The sequence below is a fragment of the Perissodus microlepis genome, chromosome 20 (assembly GCF_051167445.1).
Source record: "Perissodus microlepis isolate ML-2025 ecotype Zambia chromosome 20, ASM5116744v1, whole genome shotgun sequence".
NCBI lineage: Eukaryota > Metazoa > Chordata > Actinopteri > Cichliformes > Cichlidae > Perissodus > Perissodus microlepis.
The window spans coordinates 33,265,040-33,283,820 of record NC_140480.1 but is presented as its reverse complement, the minus strand read 5'-3'; the positions used below and the strand labels follow the sequence as shown (position 1 = coordinate 33,283,820).

At 39.8% G+C, this 18,781-nt stretch overlaps 1 protein-coding gene across 1 annotated transcript in view; it reads right to left on the bottom strand.

Annotated features, from left to right (window-relative positions):
• Positions 1-3,532: 3,532 nt before the first annotated feature.
• Positions 3,533-18,781, bottom strand: part of kcnd1 (potassium voltage-gated channel, Shal-related subfamily, member 1) — a 77,034-nt gene continuing 61,785 nt past the window's right edge. Inside the window, exons 5-9 of the mRNA XM_084916786.1 lie at positions 17,781-17,943; positions 16,597-16,680; positions 9,572-9,667; positions 8,639-8,889; positions 3,533-8,547 (exon numbers count right to left, since the gene is read on the bottom strand). Coding sequence (XP_084772912.1) covers positions 8,340-8,547; positions 8,639-8,889; positions 9,572-9,667; positions 16,597-16,680; positions 17,781-17,943 — 802 coding nt within the window. The 3' untranslated portion in view covers positions 3,533-8,339. The remainder of the gene's footprint in view (positions 8,548-8,638; positions 8,890-9,571; positions 9,668-16,596; positions 16,681-17,780; positions 17,944-18,781) is intronic.

Sequence of the window (18,781 nt, the reverse complement as noted above, 5' to 3'; positions counted from 1 at the left end):
AAGCCAAAATTTAATGGACTGCTGACATAACACCACTCTACATCGCCTGCAGAGTTTGATCAAAATTCATGCAACATCTTTCAATATATACAGATGTGACATGCACACGAGCACTACCAAAAACATAACCTCCTTGATGGAGGGTCAGATAGATAGAACGGAGGTGTCAAAGATGTGGCTGAGGAGCCAGAACCGGCTCACCAATGCACTGCTCTTCACAGTGTGATAACTGCAATGAAGTAATAGGTATACTTTTTTCAGAAAAATCTTTTTCTGTTTCTGGTGTGGTGACACTAGGTTTACTCCACAGGAGAAAAACTATCTGGACATGAGGAGATGTAATGTGTAACACACAACTGTGAGGGTTTATGTATGTCCTCTGTAATCTGTAAGACTTGATTTAATGTGGAAAACTGACATAGACTGTTGAAATTGTTGAAATTGCATAAGGTCTTGATTTATCCTGTATGTAAAATTTATTGACACATGCAAACATACAACGAAATACAAGGCAAAAACTAAGTTTATAATTCTAACAGGTGTGTGTCTATGAAGGTATGGTTTTAGTGTGTTTGGGATTTTTATGCTGAAAAATGAAGCTCTTTGGGAATCGCCTTCTTAGTACAGAAATAGTATTTTATGTCTTTGGCATTTTTCATTTATTCACATAAAAAAAGAGGACACATGATATGTTTTTTCCAATAGGCTTCTAGTAGCGAAGTGCCTAAAGATGGAGTTTAAAATGGGCTCTTTGCTAAGTCTAATCTTATTCAAATCAATTTTATTTATACAGCGCCAAATCACAACAACAGTCGCCTCAAGGCGCTTTATATTGTACAGTAGATTGTACAATAATACATACAGAGAAAAACCCAACAATCATATGACCCCCTATGAGCAGCACTTTGGCGACAGTGGGAAGGAAAAACTCCCTTTTAACAGGAAGAAACCTCCAGCAGAACCAGGCTCAGGGAGGGGCGGGGCCATCTGCTGTGACTGTTTGGGGTGAGAGAAGGAAAACAGGATAAAGACATGCTGTGGAAGAGAGACAGAGATTAATAACAGCTACGATTCAATACAGAGAGGTCTGTTAACACATGTTGAGTGAGAAAGGTGACTGGAAAGGAAAAACTCAGTGCATCATGGGAATCCCCGGCAGCCTACACCTATTGCAGCATAACTAAGGGAGGATTCAGGGTCACCTGGTCCAGCCCTAACTATATGCTTTAGCAAAAAGGAAAGTTTGAAGCCTAATCTTGAAAGTAGAGATAGTGTCTGTCTCCCGAATCCAAACTGGAAGCTGGTTCCACAGAAGAGGGGCCTGAAAACTGAAGGCTCTGCCTCCCATTCTACTTTTAAATACTCTAGGAACAACAAGTAGGCCTGCAGAGCGAGAGCGAAGTGCTCTAATAGGGTGATATGGTACTACAAGGTCATTAAGATAAGATGGGGCCTGATTATTTAAGACCTTGTATGTGAGGAGCAGGATTTTGAATTCAATTCTGGATTCTCAATTCTCGGTTCTCAATGCTGAAAAGACAAAGCTAATGTTGTTTTCAAACATGAAGAGATTTCCTCAAACTGTCCCTTTGGTGTCCACTCTTGAGGGAAACCTCATAGAAGTGGTGCATACGTATAAATATCTTGGCTTTTTAATTGATGATTCTTTGACCTTTAAATCTCACACAGACAATCTTGTGAAAAAACTCAAACTAAAATTGGGATTTTTCTTTCGAAACAAATTTTGCTTTTCTTTTGAGACAAAAAAGCGTCTTGTAAATGCCACATTTTTATCTGTTTTAGATTATGGTGATCTGCTGTACATGAATGCTTCCGCCCAATGTCTTCATAAGATTGACTCAGTATATCATGCCTCTTTACGGTTTATTACAAACTGTAGGGCCTTGACCCATTGTAGTGATCTGTACGCTCGAGTGGGATGGCCTTCGTTGTCCTCCAGGAGGTTTGTTCACTGGTGCATCTTTATTTATAAGGCCCTGCTTGGACAAATGCCCACCTACATTTGCGATCTGCTCACACGGAGAAGTACTGTTTCTTACAGCCTGCGTTCAAGCGATCTTTTTTTGCTCAATGTTCCATTTGTCAGAACTGAACTGGGAAAGAGGGCTTTTATTTATGCTGCCCCTTTCACATGGAACATGATGCAAAAAGACTGGAAGATAGCAGATCTTATTTCATTAAATGCTTTTAAGTCCAGATTGAGAGAGCCAGAGAAAAATGTTTTTAAAATGTAATTGTTATTTATAATATGTATGTAACTTTGTAATTTCAACATGTTGTCGCCTCTTGGCCAGGACTCCCTTGAAAAAGAGGTTTTTAATCTCAATGGGACTTTTCCTGGTTAAATAAAGGTTTAAATAAATTAAATAAAAAAAATAAAAATAAAAAAATTCTGGATTTAACAGGAAGCCAATGAAGGGAAGCCAGGATATTTTTATTTTAGAGATATTGTGCAAATGGAAGAAAGCAGTCCAAGAAATTTGTTTAATATGTGCATTGAAGGACATGTCCTGGTCAAAAAATGACTCCAAGGTTCCTCACAGTGTTACTGGAGGCCAAGGTAATGCCATCCAGAGTAAGAATCTGGTTAGATACCATATTTCTAAGATTTTCAGGGCCGAGTACAATAACCTCAGTTTGATCTGAATTAAGAAGCAGAAAATTAGAGGTCATCCAGGTCTTTATGTCTTTAAGACATTCCTGCAGTTTAAGCAATTCGTGTGTGTTATCTGGCTTCATGAATAGATAAAGTTGATAGATAGATAAAGATAGATAAAGTATATAATGTTCTCTCTTTTTTGCACAGTTGAGGAGTGTGTCAGGACACATTTTACTGCGTGTTGTATTTGTATATTTATGTGACATTTATGTGACAAATAAAGGATCTTGAATCTTGAAGTTTGGTGTCATCTGCATAGAAGTGAAAATCTATGCTATGTGTAGACACAACATCAATCCCTTGAATTAGGTGCCTTGATTCAGTGCTTTAACAAGTGACAAAATAATCCTCTGAAAATGGTCAGATATCAGGAGTCGACTGAAAATGAGTGAAAAGCAGAGAAACTTCAGAAAACCAGGAGCTCTATTATATCAGATCACTTTTAAAATGATGGGTGTTTCTGTGATATTTGCAGAAGCACTTAATTTCCTCTTACATATTTATTATTATGTGAATCTGCAGATGTGCCTGCAGATTTCTGTACCATTTTATCTGGTAACAAAATTTGGTACAGGGCACTAAGTGTCCATGTCAGAATAAGGAATAAAAGGAAACACAGTGGCTTGTAATCTGTATACACGACACTAGAGGTCAGTGTTTTACCAAGCATACCCCTGAATCCATTGATGCTAGAGCTCACAAGTTAGATACAAAATAGACCCAGAAATAATGAGCCAAGAGCGTTTCTGGGGAATTTTGGACAGTTTGGGGTTTGTTACAAACTGCTGGACTTGCACGAGCAGTTTGTAAGAGTGAAGGATAAATGTTGAGGAACAAACGCAGCACACCACATTCTGATTTCTGTTGTCTTTATTAGTGGAATGGAATATACACCTCTGTGCTTTAATGCTGTTTTCTCCGTCATTCATTCATCGCTCCTCACTCTCTCTCTGAGACTGAACATCAACACTTTAACTCTGAGGCGTCTGAAATGCTGCTTATCGTCTCATCTAAGCTCCCATTGTGTCACCTCAGGATCAGACCAGTGTGCTTCAGTCAGGTTCACCTGACATTTAAAAAAAAGTGACATTTAAATTGAATTACCTGTGCTCAAATGCTTTAGAACCACCACGTCATTCTCAAAGCAACATAAATAAGTTAAAGAGCAACTTAACACCCAGTTTTAACTGGAAACAGTCTTTCACACATTCATCAAATCTGTTGCACACATAACTCTGGTTCTATGAGTAGTCTTTGGGCTTCTGGAAACATGTAACAGTGTAAGCAGTAGTAGACAGAGTCAGAAAGAACTTGAACGTTTATATTTTTCCCCAAGACTCCGGATCCTCATCAGGAGATTCCTGTTGCTTATTTCACAAACAAAGGAAAAAATCTAAACACAGCATTAAGGAAAATTGTTATTTGCTCATTACTACATTACATTTAATTTCATCTCATTACATTTCTCATTAATAACTGGAATTATTATGTTGCTCTTTAAACCTCGTGCTGAAACTGTGACATACAGAGAACATCTGACTGGAAGGGGGGGGGGGGGGGGGGGGGGGGGGGGGGTTAATGGATGAATTTGGATCACAATAAAATCTATGACTGCAGTAATCACTACACTTAAACTGTGATTATTACATCTCATGGTCAGGCCAGTCCCCAGGACAGCGTCACCCCCTAAATCATAACACGTATGTCCCGTTCTAAGCCATGACTGAAACGTATATATTACATCTCTATGAAGGTTTATGACAGGACTAAATTACCAAAGAAGGATGCAAATTTAAATTTAGATGTTTCCTGATTTCCAGAGACACCAAAGCAACATGACATTAAACAGCAGATCCCAGTAAATTAGAGTCAAGCCATGATTCCCAGTCATGGCTCCACCCATCAGCATCTGCATGAGTGACAGTACCTCACTCATGAAATAAGACTGGATTTATATCGACAATAAAAATGAATTTGCTTCACAGTTTTGGAATTTAAAAGTAATAATAATTAAAAGAAACGTGTAAGGTAAAGGAAATGTTAAAAAAAAAAAGTCAGAAGGCCAAAGAGGCCACAGTGTATCAGCTGGCTAATTGAACACAACCTATTTTTAAGTTTTATAATAACTGACTTAAAGAGTAAGCGAGTGGGCGTCGATGCTCCTTTTTTGTGTAATTGTCATTCGACACAGACAGTGGGGGGGTGGATGCCAGCTGGAGGCCATAGCTACAGAATAAAATGAAAACATTGAGACTGCGAAGGTATTTCAGAAAACAAGCCAAAGATCCAGCCCGTCCGTCCAGTCCCCGCTCTCTCGTTAAACTACAGGAGAAAACAGATAAAATACCTATAACGGTATCCATGCATATTTGTGACTGCTCATCATACGAACACATACACGCATTCACACGTACACGCAACAACAGCCGCCCGACCTCGCGCATACACACTTTGCATTCTGGCGAGGAACATGCCTGAATGATTCACTGATAATAATCTGCTTCTCGGTAATCTAACTGCTCGGTGGTGCAAACACTCGTCTTGAAAAGATTCAGGGACAGAGGGGATGAGGAAAACAAACCAACAACTGGCAGGAGAGAAAACAATAAGAGTCGTCATGCAAAAGAACAGATGATGAGATTTTCTTCCCCACTATGTCGTGTTTTTTTCTCTTTTTTTCTCTGATATGCTTTATAAATTCCTATGATCAGTAGTGCTACTTCTACTGTACGAGGCTCATGCACGAAGGAACGCCAGTCAGATACCCGATGACTTTCATCTCTTTTTTCTTTTTCTCTATTTTTTTCTTTTTTTTTTTTTTTTTAGATTTGAGGATTTGATTGGAAGATGCGGGTGAAAGTTTATGATACAAAATATGTTACAGTATGTACCTCTTGTCTTCTGTCTGTGTGTCACGCATTCACACTTGCTCTTAAATGGTTCGAGGAAACGCTTCAACAAATCGCTCGCAGCTGAGCTCACACGTGGCCGACGGCGTCCACTCTTGAAAAAGCATGTATGGTTTTGAATGCACGTGCTGACGTATATTTAAAAGGTAACTTTCAACACATCTGAGCACGAGTCTCCGCCCAGTGAGCGCTGACGCTACATGCTTCCATAGATGCAAACAGAGCCTTTATTTTACTCAAACCAGTGCACTCAGTTTAAACTCATATTGAGTTACCATTTCTTTCCGCCTGCATACTAAGAAGTAAAAACATTAATGTTCAACTTCAAATCCCTTATTTGTAGAGTTGTGATCATTATTTTAGTTATACCAGATTTAGATTTTTGTGGATTTAGCTGATAACAGACTGAGACTCTCGCAGAGATTCCTCTCTGTCAGCGTTCAGATGCCAGTAAAGCCACAAAAGGAGACCCGTCTCTCTTGAACATGTAAGGTAAAGACTGTGGACAAATGCCCTGTTTAATCTGTTCAAATTGAACTCTGGTTCATTTTCTCAGTCTGGTTGCAGAGCGGTTTCATTACAAGTGTAAACATGATTACCAGGTGTACTTAATCAACAACATTTCTTTTACAGTTATGAAGTGATTTTGTTGGTTTAAAAACGGACTCGCCCGATCCATTAACAGTAACATACTTAGCTGACTTACTGTCCAGTCTGCTGATAGATGTTCACACTTTTGAATGTCACTTGTGGCCTCGTGCTCAGAGAAACAATTATTTGTAAAGAAGCATCATGACTTGTTTAATTGGATTATACATTTAAAAAAAATAAAACAACTAAAATATCTAAAAGTTTCTCATTTGTTGGAACTTTAGTTTAGCATCATAACATTACCTTATGTTATAAGAGCATGTTGGCAAAAGATTAAATAAGCTCTATAAATATTGTGGATGAGTTACTCGTATTAAAGCCTTTAAAAGCATGAAGACATTACAGAAGAAACGGAGGATTAATGATATAAACAAGCGTGAGTCATTGCTCATGTGGATGTTTTCCACTTCAGAAAAGATGTGAAAAACATGCCTTTTTCTTCCAAAGTGTCCGTCGTCAGGGCGAACGTACTCTCAGCGCTTAAAGAGCTTTCAGTGTCGGCGTTTCCTTTCCCCTTCAAATCTATTGCAGAATACTCGTTATGTTCTCTCTCAGTGGAAAGATCGCATAACAAATGCATTTTTTTAGTTGCTTTACACTTTGTTCCCTGCAATGATTACTGTAGTTTTAAACACACACATTATAACTGTTATTAATATTATTCTGTTCATTTGTTGATGCTATTTTCCTGCTTGTTGTAATGTTGCATATTTTGAAAGGTAAAAGGCTCTTGATCCCGGTCTGGGCGTTAGTGTCAACACTGACAAACACTTCAGAGCTACAGTCAGACTAGACCAGAGTAATCCAGTCCAGGACCATTAATTTAACTCTCCACAGTTTATTTAGAAAACCAGGTGAGTCCAGTGCTGCTCAGACCAGCTCCTTAAAGATGCAGACTGCCCAGTGTAGTTTTGCGAGTTGCTCAACAAAGATTGTTGGGTTTCACTGAGTTTCCCAAATTATTTGAAGGTCAAGTGATCACGAGTTCCCCTTCATGATTTCCTTGATTTTCTAAATATGAGACCTTCAGCTGCTCAGCGAGAACCGTCAGAGAGCTCGTCCACAAACTCTTCAAAAATCCATTTGAGTGCAGATGAGTCTTTCAGCTTCTTTGTTTAGAGTTTAAACCTTCATGTTTCAAGCAAAAGAGATCCAGAAGTGAACTTAGCTGTGCAGCACTGTCGCTCCATTCAGGCTTCAACATGTAGTCTGTCATTGGAATGAAAAGAAATCCAGCCAAAGAAAACAAAAATTCCGGCACACGTTTCCTACAAGAAAATAAAAACCTCAAACCACAAAATGTCTTAGATATGGCCCTTCAAGCTGCTGAGGGTTATTTGGTTGTCTACAGGTCATCTCCATTACATCTTTTACCAATAACTAAACCAGCCTATTCTAAATGATCCTCTGGTGGTTGTTGGTCCCTCCCAAAGCAACAGGTAATGCTCTCTTTTTTTTTTATAAAACCACTCAGTCCATTCATGTCGAGTTTGCACTGAAAAATAAAACTTCTGTCGTCAGCAGTCATTTAGCATACCTCCTCTAAAGGAGGGCAAAACAAAGCCAGCCAAACCAAACCATCAGCCAGTTCGGGATGACTTTTGGAGTCTTGGCTTCTTTTCCACTGATGTTTCAGGTTGAACCCTTCATGGGTTTGTGCAATGAGATCTAAAAGGTCAAAACTGTGCAAGGTGGGTCAAATGTGTGCAAGGAGACAAAATGCATGAGGGTGGATCCTAAAGGTTTAAGAAGGTCTTTTGCTTCGTTCATGAAGTTGTAGCTTTTGATTTGAGCTTTTTTTTTTTTTTTTTTTTTTTTTTTTTGAGGTTCTTATTTTTCAGTTGTCGTTGGATATGGTCGTACATTTTGCTTCCCATCTCACCTGCCGTTTTAGCTATACGACTGTTTAATCCATGTAACCAGCGAAATGTATGTGGAAGTTAAAGCCATCAGTCAGGAATCAATCTGAGTATTTTCTTCCCGATATTTCAGCTAGCAGCGCCCCAGATCCAGGATCAGAGGTTCAAAGGAAGTTCACTGGGAAAGTGGCTGGTGGGGCGGAGGGGTGTCAGGAGGGATGTCATGTGTGGAGCTGGAGGTTATAAGGAGGAGATTTTGACGGTTTCATGAGTAAAAGCTGTTGCTCGGGTGTTGCGCAGGATGCCGGGGATGGGGGCAGGCGATGGGGGGAGGCTTTCGTCCGGTGTGTTGGCAGGCGGCGTGGGAATGCTGATGATTGCAGCAGTGAAATCTTGTTCCCCGCAGTTCAGCTTTAGGTTGTCAGCCTGGGCGTTCAGACTGGAACGACTGAAATAAAGAAAAAGAAAGAAAAGATAAGTAAAAGGTTGTTTTTTTTTATTTTTGTGTATCTTTATCTGATTATAGCATCTGTGTTTACGTTTGTGGCGGTATGGAGGTTGTTTTGATATGCAGGGTGTCCAGTTCCTGGACGCTCCCCCGGCTGACTGATGCAGTGGAGTTAGCCAGACGCATGGCGGCTCGCCTCCTGGCCCTGCGGGGGCAGCAGCCGGTGGGGTTGTTCTGTGCCCCCTGCTGGCTGGATAGAGAAGTGCTGCGACTGGTCCTGAAGCCCACTGACTCAGTCATACACAGCTCGCTGTAGGTCATCTCATCTGTGAACTCATGGTTCTGTAAGCAGAGACAGGAAGGAGGGAGGTCAGCTGAAGTTTCAATCTTGCATGTGTGGATTGTGGAACATGCGCTTTTGCATTTCTCTGAAGTCGTAAATCTAAATCTTTGTGATTTTCTGCCTCTGCATATTTTTGTGGCCTAATTTGTATGTTACAGTTATACAGTCTCTTAAATATATATTTTTTTCTTCTCATTTCTTTTATTTTTGGGATATTCGTGTTATTTTTAGGGTGTTTTCTGCGTATGATTGTCTTTTTGTCTTTAGTTTTTCCAGATGAAGCTGTTGAAATTCTTCTGTTCATTAATCTACGTGTGATCATCAGTCTGTGACTGCTGACCGTCTTAAAAAGTGAAGCTAAAATATCTCTCTCTCTAAACTGAATGACTGTAAGCTTATTTTAATGGCATGGATGAAAAGGACTGAATGAAATGTAAATTTCAAAATGTACTGAGAGAGAATCCAGAAGGGCGACTTAAAGGAAACTTTGGTGAGACTGTTTATCCAGCTTCTGTTTCTAGGATCAGAAACAGAGTTTATATTAAGGCTTTGTACAAAGACAAAGAACTGCTGAAGATATTTTAAACTGGTGTTCAAAAAAGTAAGAGGCAGCTTGAGTTCTGTCTGCGTAGGATGTAATAGTTGATGGTCCTGAGGGAAATTAAATGTCTGAAACCTCACCGTTGTCTTCTCCAGACAGTGCAGCAGGTGGTGGTGTTGGTGCTCGAAAGCCGATCTGTTCTTCACACACAGAGCTGTGCTATCGCTGTCACGACCCTGAAAATACACACACGTAATAAAATTTGTTTAATAAATAGACTGTTTTGTAGAATTGGCGATGATAGCTTCACACTTTGAGGTTCTCTTAACAAATGTCCTTAATAAGGTTGTTTGCAGAATTCAATAATAAGGATTTCTCTTATCATCAACACTTCTTTCTACAAAAACTTAAGTTCAGTTCCTCTTTTTAATGTCAAATATTAACACATTCATGTATTCAATGAATATTTGTAGGCTCATACTGGTCTTTGTTTGCTTCTTTGACCAGTAAAACCACAATAATCACTTTCTATGTTGGGTCTGCTATGTTTGATCCTGAGCAATCCAGTGCAGTGTTAAATCTCATTTGCACTCATGTTCATAGAACATGAGTGCAAATGAACTGAGCTTGCTGTTTGTTAAAGGAATATGTACAGTGGTGCTAAAGTAGTGAAAAGGAGAACAGGTTTTAAAGCTACATATCTGTTATCTATATCATATTTTATCATATATATCATATTACACCAAATCAAATATGACTAAAGTTTGGTAGTAAGACTCTGGAAATGGAAACTATCTGCATTTAAAGGTTTACTGAAGAAAGAGGAAAGAGATAAAGCTGAGATGAGTTGGATGTGATGTAGAAACTCGCATCATCGGCATAAAAAACAAACAAGTATTAATTCCTTGAATGTGTTGGCTCCAGGCTGTAATGATGAAGACAGAGTTTTCCAGGCAAATGAAAACATTTTTTACATGTTACTGGTCACACTGTCAGGAAACACTTGATTGTCAACAAGCTGGTTGACGGGCACAAACTAACTTTTAGCTGCATAACACTTCATACATGTGACAAAAGTTCAAAGTGCTTCATAGAGGAAACAGTTGCAATGTAAAAGTAAAAGAACCTGGGGACACAAGAAATGAAAATGTAATAAAATAACAAATCTTATTTTTAAAATGAAATTAGGTGAAAATAAAAGTAGAGGAGGCAAAATACAAGGAAAATGAGAACATTTACTCAAACATGACTTCTTTTCCACTGGGTATCAGAAAAATTTGAGATGCTCTCAAATTTTGATACCTCCTGAATAAGCACAAAGCTTCCAACTATTCCTGAACAGAAACAGTCCATTTATTTGAATACAGTTTTCCCAACTCCAACTAAATAAAGGTACTTTCAGCCACTCCTTTATTTCCCGAGGGTCCCTACAAAGGATGGATTCAAGATGCCTTTCTTTACACCAGCCGGGTTTGTGACCTACTGAGTTTCATTTTTCCACCTGGAAACTATTCAGGGATTTTCATGGATAAGGTGAACGTGTTAATCAGTAAGCTTCAGCGTTTTTGCTTTGTTTTTTTCTCTTTTTGCATTATTGTTCAAACCTATTTCAGCTGCTGCTCTGTCTTGTAATCATTTCATCTTATTTGCAGCAGGGGAAGCATAAATAGATCAGAACATCTATTTTTGAGGTACGTGTTTCTTATGAGACTCACGAGTTTACTTTCATAAACTTGTGAAATGTGGGACATTGTCTGGATATGTGGGGCGGCGGGCTGAGGGATGAAGCTGCTGTACAGTCCCACATAAGACGGCACACCTGTTCAGAAGGACCATGCTGTGTTTTTGACTCCACCACTTTTATGAAGCGTTCCTCTAACAGCTGACGGCTCATACTGAGGTTGTAATAAAATAACTGCTTTTCTAAACTGTCACAGGTAAATAATCTGCGTTTAATAAAAGATTAATAATGCAGCAAAAAGAGGCTTCTGCATACATGCACTTTAAACAGTAACTTTTTAACTAATATTTGCTTGCACTTGTAAAGGAGTCATTTTTAATGCTGAGACTGTGTGATTTCCACCACTGGATTTGAATGAGCTCATAATCTTTCCTTTGGCTCAGTCTCCTAAGACAAATCTTTGATTTAAAATGCAGAATTTCTTTCCTAGAATTTCGTTTTTTTTTTTATCAGTAACTCATCTTCAGTTCACATTTCTCCACATTAATAAGAAACAACTGCAATAGTTTTCCTTTCATGTTTTAAAAGGCCAAACTGAGAGCTGATCGACATCTTTAAGACTCTTTTCTTCTTATTTTAATCACCTTTATCTCTTTCTTTCTCATTTTGCTTTGTTTTTTTTCCCAGCCGGCTTTTAATTGAGTTTTGTTATTTTCCCTAAACTTTTTTTCACGTGTTATGATGAAGAAAAATGAAGCTCTCTTCTTGCCCTGTAGCACAGATTTCCTCCCTTTCTCCATATATTCGCCACTTTCTCTGCACCCCATTTTTCTTCCTCTTCACCCTCATTATGCACTCTTTAAATCCAGCAGTCATCCCTCATTTTGGCTCAGTGCAGCAGAGAGATTAAGACTCAACAATATCTGTGTGAGTCTCTGTGTGAGACCCATCCACTCACCCTCTACCTGAAGCCTAAAGCCGTTTTCATGATAAAACATTTAAACCCGGTGAATCTTTCATCCTCTTGACTGAAGAAAAAACTGAGACTCTGAGTCACGATTAAGCTGAAAGATAAAAAAAAAAGAAAGTTCCTCAGATCTGCAGTGATTTAGATCCAGTTTATTTTCAGAATGTAATAAAAATATTCCTGCAGGTTCACGATGTGGGATGCATCCATCTAGTAAATAGGAACAAGACTAAAAGGCCGAGGGCTCCTCTGAATCTTTCATACTCCTCACACCCCAACAAATTATGTGAGTTATGAAATTATAACAAAAAAAGAAACCATTCTTTTCTCTAGTCTGAAAATGTTGGACAGTTATTGGTATTTAAATGGAAGTTTAGATTGGAAACTAAAGGACATCTTTAATCATACTACACATTAAGTATGGCTGTTCTGTCAGATAGCTAGCATCACTAGCATTTTAGAGAAATATATACAAGGAAAAGATGCAAAAATGGTGCAGTACTGGACACCGAGAGATAGCTGCCCTCTTTAGAGTTTCAGATTATTTATTTTATTTTGGCTTTTCTGCTGCGTCCCAAACAACAGCTGGATCTAAGGTGCTAAAACTGTAGGCTCACCCAGTTTGTTTAAATGTGATGCCAACGGTTTCTTTAACAAGCATCCATTCAAGGAGCTGGAACTAACAAACATCTCACTATGACCTAAAACCAGAGTCACACTGGGGCAACAGTGTTTGGAGTCTCCAGGAATGGCCAAACAGAGATGTAGTTGCTGGAGGATACAAATTCAAGAGCAAAATGACATTGGCACTCAGCAACCTCGCTTTTATGTAGAAATATAGCCAGGATACAACCGGTTTACGGCCCCTATGCAAACAGACTGACCACAGATGAGTTGTGCTGATTGGGCCAGACCAACTGTGACTGATTGCAAACTAAATCTGTCTGCATTTATAAACTGAATTTTTACTCTAGTGTGACTGAGCCATAAACTCATAATATGATACACCACAGGGCAGCTTTTTTGGGACAGCAGTATCTTTGATGAAGCATGGGCCCATTTACACACTGAGGAAAGTTCAGTGTATAAATGGTCTGGGCTCTTGTGGGTTAATGCCGAAATATTGAAACTGTTTCGGTTGTCAGCTGCTTTTTAATTATTCTGATCATGTGTTTAATGTAAAATCTTAATCTGCAGGTGTATCTGTGTATCTGTCAAAGAAATGTAAGATGATATCAGAAGACTCTAATTAGCATTCAGGGTTATTTCATCCTGCTGCGTTTTCATCTGAAAGGTTTCTATGTGTCTAGGAAAAAAACACCAATTAGCTGCCGTTTGTTATGTGTAAAACAACAACCTGTGCAGGATCCTGAAACTACTGAATTTGCCTTGTGCGATCAGTAAAGTATCTAACCGTCTGATTTAAATCTTCACAGTACGTTGTTGTTTGTGTCTGTTGCATCTGTGGACAGTGATCAGGTTCCACTGCTCTTTTGCCAAGTTGCTGCTGGGGAAACTCTCCTCATGCACTTGTTATTAGTGAATCACCAAACTGCTGAAGCAGCAGCTCTTCGTCTGTCTGAGGGTCTGAAGCGCTCTTTGTTTTGCTGCCTCTCTCTTAGTCTTGCCTCACCTCAGCATGTCAAAACTCATTAAATCTGCAGCTCACGTTTCTAAAAATTAAATACTGAATTCAATTTGCAGATGATAACTAAAATGACATTGATTGTTTGGGGGGATTTCGAAGAAAACAACTCACAAGTAAATCTTCAAACTTTCAGAAAAACTCTGGATAGTTACTGGTACCTGCCGCTTGATAGATGGATTTACTATTTTCTAAGAAAAACATTGTTAATGGACAAAATCCACATTTTTACAAAATAGCTATATTTACACAATTAATATATTTCACTGTAATAATTGTCACGGTCCTGTTTTTGAGTTGGAAATCCTTCAAGCTTGACTTTCTTTTTGCGTTCTGTTAGTGTCGGTCATTAAAAATAAAAACAGCCAGGCTTATAGCTTTAGCTGGTGTAATGTCAAAAATATAGAATGAATTTTGCTAGACAGTTTGAACATATTTATTAAGTCCACTGAGCTTTAAAGCTAAACATGACGGTGATACGTGTTATTTGAGGGAAATTATAAACACAAATAGAGGGGAAAATATCATTTTAGTCGTGTAAATCACAGGGACTTATTTGTTTAGCTGAGTCAAAGATGGGCGTGTCACAGTCGCAGAAGCTGAATGTGTGGAGTGAGAAGATGGACCCAAGTGCAGACACGTGACGAGACAAAAAAACATGAGCCGTTTATTAAGGCTGTCAAAAATAATACAAACAAAAGGGCAGAGCGAGGGCAAAACCTAAACTGGGTGAACTAAAGCTTAACATAAAAGTGGACACGGACACCTGAAACATGAAGACTCGGCATGAATACATTCACCTGGAAACACAGCAGGACAAACGGATGAGGAATGAAGACTAAATACATAAAGGAGGTGATCAGGGGAAGTGGAAACACACGGGGAAAAAGCTGATTAGAATGAACAGAATGACGCCACAGGGAAGTGAAACTAAACACACTGAACATGGAACACCAGGCCTCTTCAAAATAAAACAGGAAACATTAAGACACGCAGACTTAAAATGACGAACCGAAGAGGAACACATTCACTATAAACATACAGAGGGAAAAGGGGACTGGAGATGAGACATGGAAACAGAACATGATGGCTGGGGGAAACACAAACAAAGACATTACTGAAACACATGAAGAGCGAGGGAGACTAAGGCTACGTTCACTCTGCAGGTCTTAATGCTCAAATCCGATTTTTTGATCAAATCTGATTTTTTTGTCTGCTCGTTCACACTACAAATAAAATGCGACAGCAAACGCGCTCTAGTGTGAACCCTCAAAGCGGCCGCATGCGCATAAGAAGACGTCACACACAACGCGCTGTTTAGACCCAGAGCAAACAATATTGTTTGACTGATGGCCCTTAATATAAAGACTTCAGACTTTACGTTTCCCAATTTTTGCTTTAAGTTATTTTGTTATTTACATAATAATGTAAATAACCTAATAATTATCCTTATTGCTGTTTTAGAGGAGCGGTGCTTCAAAGGGTAGTTGCAGATTTCTGTCAGAATCTGCAGATTATACAGTACAAAGAAAATATTCAAGTTTCTCCAACGTTGTCTTCCCATCTTTCATTGGATGGCCAGGAAGCGTTCGCGATGTCTTCTCCGGTGCTTCTCCGGCGCTGATAATTAGCGTCTGTCTTGTGTCAGTGACGTAAAAGACGGATTTAATGCGACATGACCGTTCAAACAGCAGTCGCTTTCTAAAACATCGGATATGTATCGGATTCAGTACCACATACGAAAGTGACCCAGATCGGATTTGAAAATATCGGATTTGTGCCGTTCACACTGTCAGACCATGATTGGATATGGGTCGCATAGGGTCAAAAAAATCGGATTTGATGCGCTTTCGCCTGCAGTGTGAACGTAGCCTAAGACACAAGGGGAATCTGATAAACAATGAACTATAACAGGGCAACCTGGGGAAAACAGAATGAGCTTAAATTAATTTAAACATAAATCATAAACCATCCAGATATATTGAACTCAAAGCACTGGGTCAACCAACCCAGCACCGTGACAGGGTCCTGAAATGCATTGTGAGAAGTCAAGCTTACTGCAGCTAAAATATAGATAAGTCATGATCAGCAGAATCCCAGTGAACCATATTATGGATTCAGATATCTGTGGTCCTAAAGGTGTTGGTCTGCAGTAGCTCCTTCGCATACATTATGCTTATGGAGTGGATGCATGCCTGTAAGAGTGCTGTCATGATTAGCAAAACCAAGGAGGACAAAGATTTCCTGAATTTAAAAGTCAAACATCCTGGAAATCTTATTACAGAGCAAATGATGGATGATGAAGGTATTTATAACGCTGGATGATGTATGCAGAAGTAAACATCGTCATCCCCAAATTTATTGCATGTACATGTGGCCTGAAGATCTCTCTGTTCACAGTATACTGCACACATCTGTGTGTGGGACACTTGTGGGCAAACAACAGGAAAGTGAGAAACTACATGTAGCTGATGAGGCCTCGTGCATGGTGGTTTTTACTGAACAGACCGAGATGCTTCAGGTCAAGGCAAATTTTCGCAGCTGCTGAAAGTCAGCACATTTGCACACTCGTTATGAAATCTCATGTAAAATTTATTTGCAGGCTCAGATTTATTTGTGGGTTTAACAGTTATAAAGTTTGGCCCCACACATCAGCCAGCTTTCTCTTTGGGTGTACTTTTATTTGATTTTTATCTTGTTTGTTGTGGTTTATGTGACTTTGTGTTTTTCACTCTGTCTTTAGTCCCTTTATCTCTCCTTACCTTTCCACAACTTTCTGAGTTAACCCGAGTGTAATCCAGCCTTCTTCCTTGACAGTGAGAAATCATCCACTGTTAGTGTGAGTGTCTGCATCCATGTTTGTGTGTCTCACCCCGAGCCCTCGGTCTTCTTTGTACTGGAGGAAGGCATTGGTTGTTCCTTTCTTTGCCATGCGGATCCGAGCCAAGCGCACTTTCTGTTTGACAGAAATACAGGAAAACAGCAGCGTCAGCGCCTCACACACACACACACACACACACACACACACACACACACACACACACACACACACACACACACACACACACACACACTGTAGAGGAGCACATCATCTGTCTCTAATCTCATAATTTTTCAGGTGAATTGCAATTTTTGCTGCAAAGCTCCAGTTTTCGGGCTTTAAAGGTGCTTTTCAATAAAACGTTATTTTTTCAGCTGATACAATAGAAGCATAAAGATGCACCACATGTACGTTTAGGGTGCACCCAAAGAATAAAAATGAAAACTGATGGGCATGACAGCTACACAGAAGTCAAGCCAAAATATCACAGCTGCCTCCTATTGGCTGGGTGCAGTATTGGTCATAGTGCCAGAGGTGCACAACACCAGGAGAAGAAAGAAGCACAGTTCAGTGAACTTAGAACTGAAGAGGCTTCTTGGATGAGAGAAAAATCTCCAAGAAACTTAGATTATCTTGACCTGGATGGCTGAGAACCCGCACAGACAAAGCAGCACACAGTTTCAACATATTTTGGTTTCATTTATCAAAAGTGGGATGAAGCAGCGACGCTGCTTATCTTGATTTGCTCTTTCTGTTTGTGCAGTGTATTAAACATTTTATGACTCCACCCAAAAAGCAAAAAAATGACCTGATTTTTCACGCCAGTGTCGATCGTAAATGGCAAGTGGCCAGAACGGAAGCACTGAAAGGAGATGTTCAAGGAGATGGCCTTAAAGGGTTGCCTTGGCCTGTTAGATGTTCACTGGACCTCAGTCAAAAGATAACTGCTCAGTGAGTAAATGAATCAATGCATGGCTGAAATGAGGTATCTCTGAAAACAAAAGTTTTCAGCCAACTTTAATCATAAAAGGATTTTGTTTTAAAGGCCACAGTATCTGATTAGACTCATCCCAGAACACAGCATGGATGGGTGGAGCTTGAAGAGGTCAAAGGTGGATGTTTAGTTACATGGTTTTTATTTGTGTTGTCTTAAACCTGCATCAGAACCTAGAAGCTGCAGTCTTACTTCTTGGTTAGACTATTTTGAGCTCGATACTGAAACGTCAGAATCAGACCTGCTGTGCTCTCCTCTTGTCCGCTCTCTGGTTCTGGTGGTAGATCCGGCTGAAGTTGGACACGATGACAGGTACAGGAAGGGCGATCACCAGGACGCCGCTCAGAGAGCAGATCGATCCAAAGATCTTCCCTGCGATGGTGTTTGGAACCATGTCTCCATATCTGCAGAGAGAAAACGTTTTTCATATGAAATTTCCGAATAAATGAATCCATTAATTCCAAGCAGGAGGTTAAGCAAGAAGAAGACTTCTTTATGGTGATCATTATATAAATAGCATTGTGTCCCTCCAATAAACTTTGAGGCTGCAATTTACTATCCATCCATCCATCCATTCACTTCTCCTTTTCAGGGTCGCGGGGGGCGCTGGAGCCTATCCCAGCTGTCATAGGGCGAGAGGCGGGGTACACCCTGGACAGGTCGCCAGTCTGTCGCAGGGCCAACACACAGGGACAGACAACCATTCGCACTCACATTCACACCTAGTGGCAATTTGGATTATCCAATTTACCTATCCCCACAAGCTGCATGTCTTTGGACGGTGGGAGGAAGCTGGAGTACCCGGAGAGAACCCACGCAAACACGGGGAGAACATGCAAACTCCACACAGAAAGACCCCGGCCTGATGGTGGAATTGAACTCAGGACCTTCTTGCTGTGCGGCAACAGTGCTAACCACCGTGCTGCCTGCAGTTTACTATATAAACATAATTTAGACAAACAAAGTTTAATACTGGGAAAATGTTTCCACTAACACGAATCACTGAAACTGGATATTTATTTGATTTTAGAGGGTTTTTTCAATCTGTGGTATTAGTTAAAAGATAAATAGGCAAGTCCTCCACAAGATTACAGTGCCAGTATTGAAAAGCTGCTCACACACACACTCACAAATTCCTGGTCGCTGCCTCATGCGGCCTTCACCTTTCATTGTGCTCAGCCATAAATCACAGGTAGTGAGACGAGGACAAGTAAGAGGAGGAGGAGGAAGAGATTAGAGAGC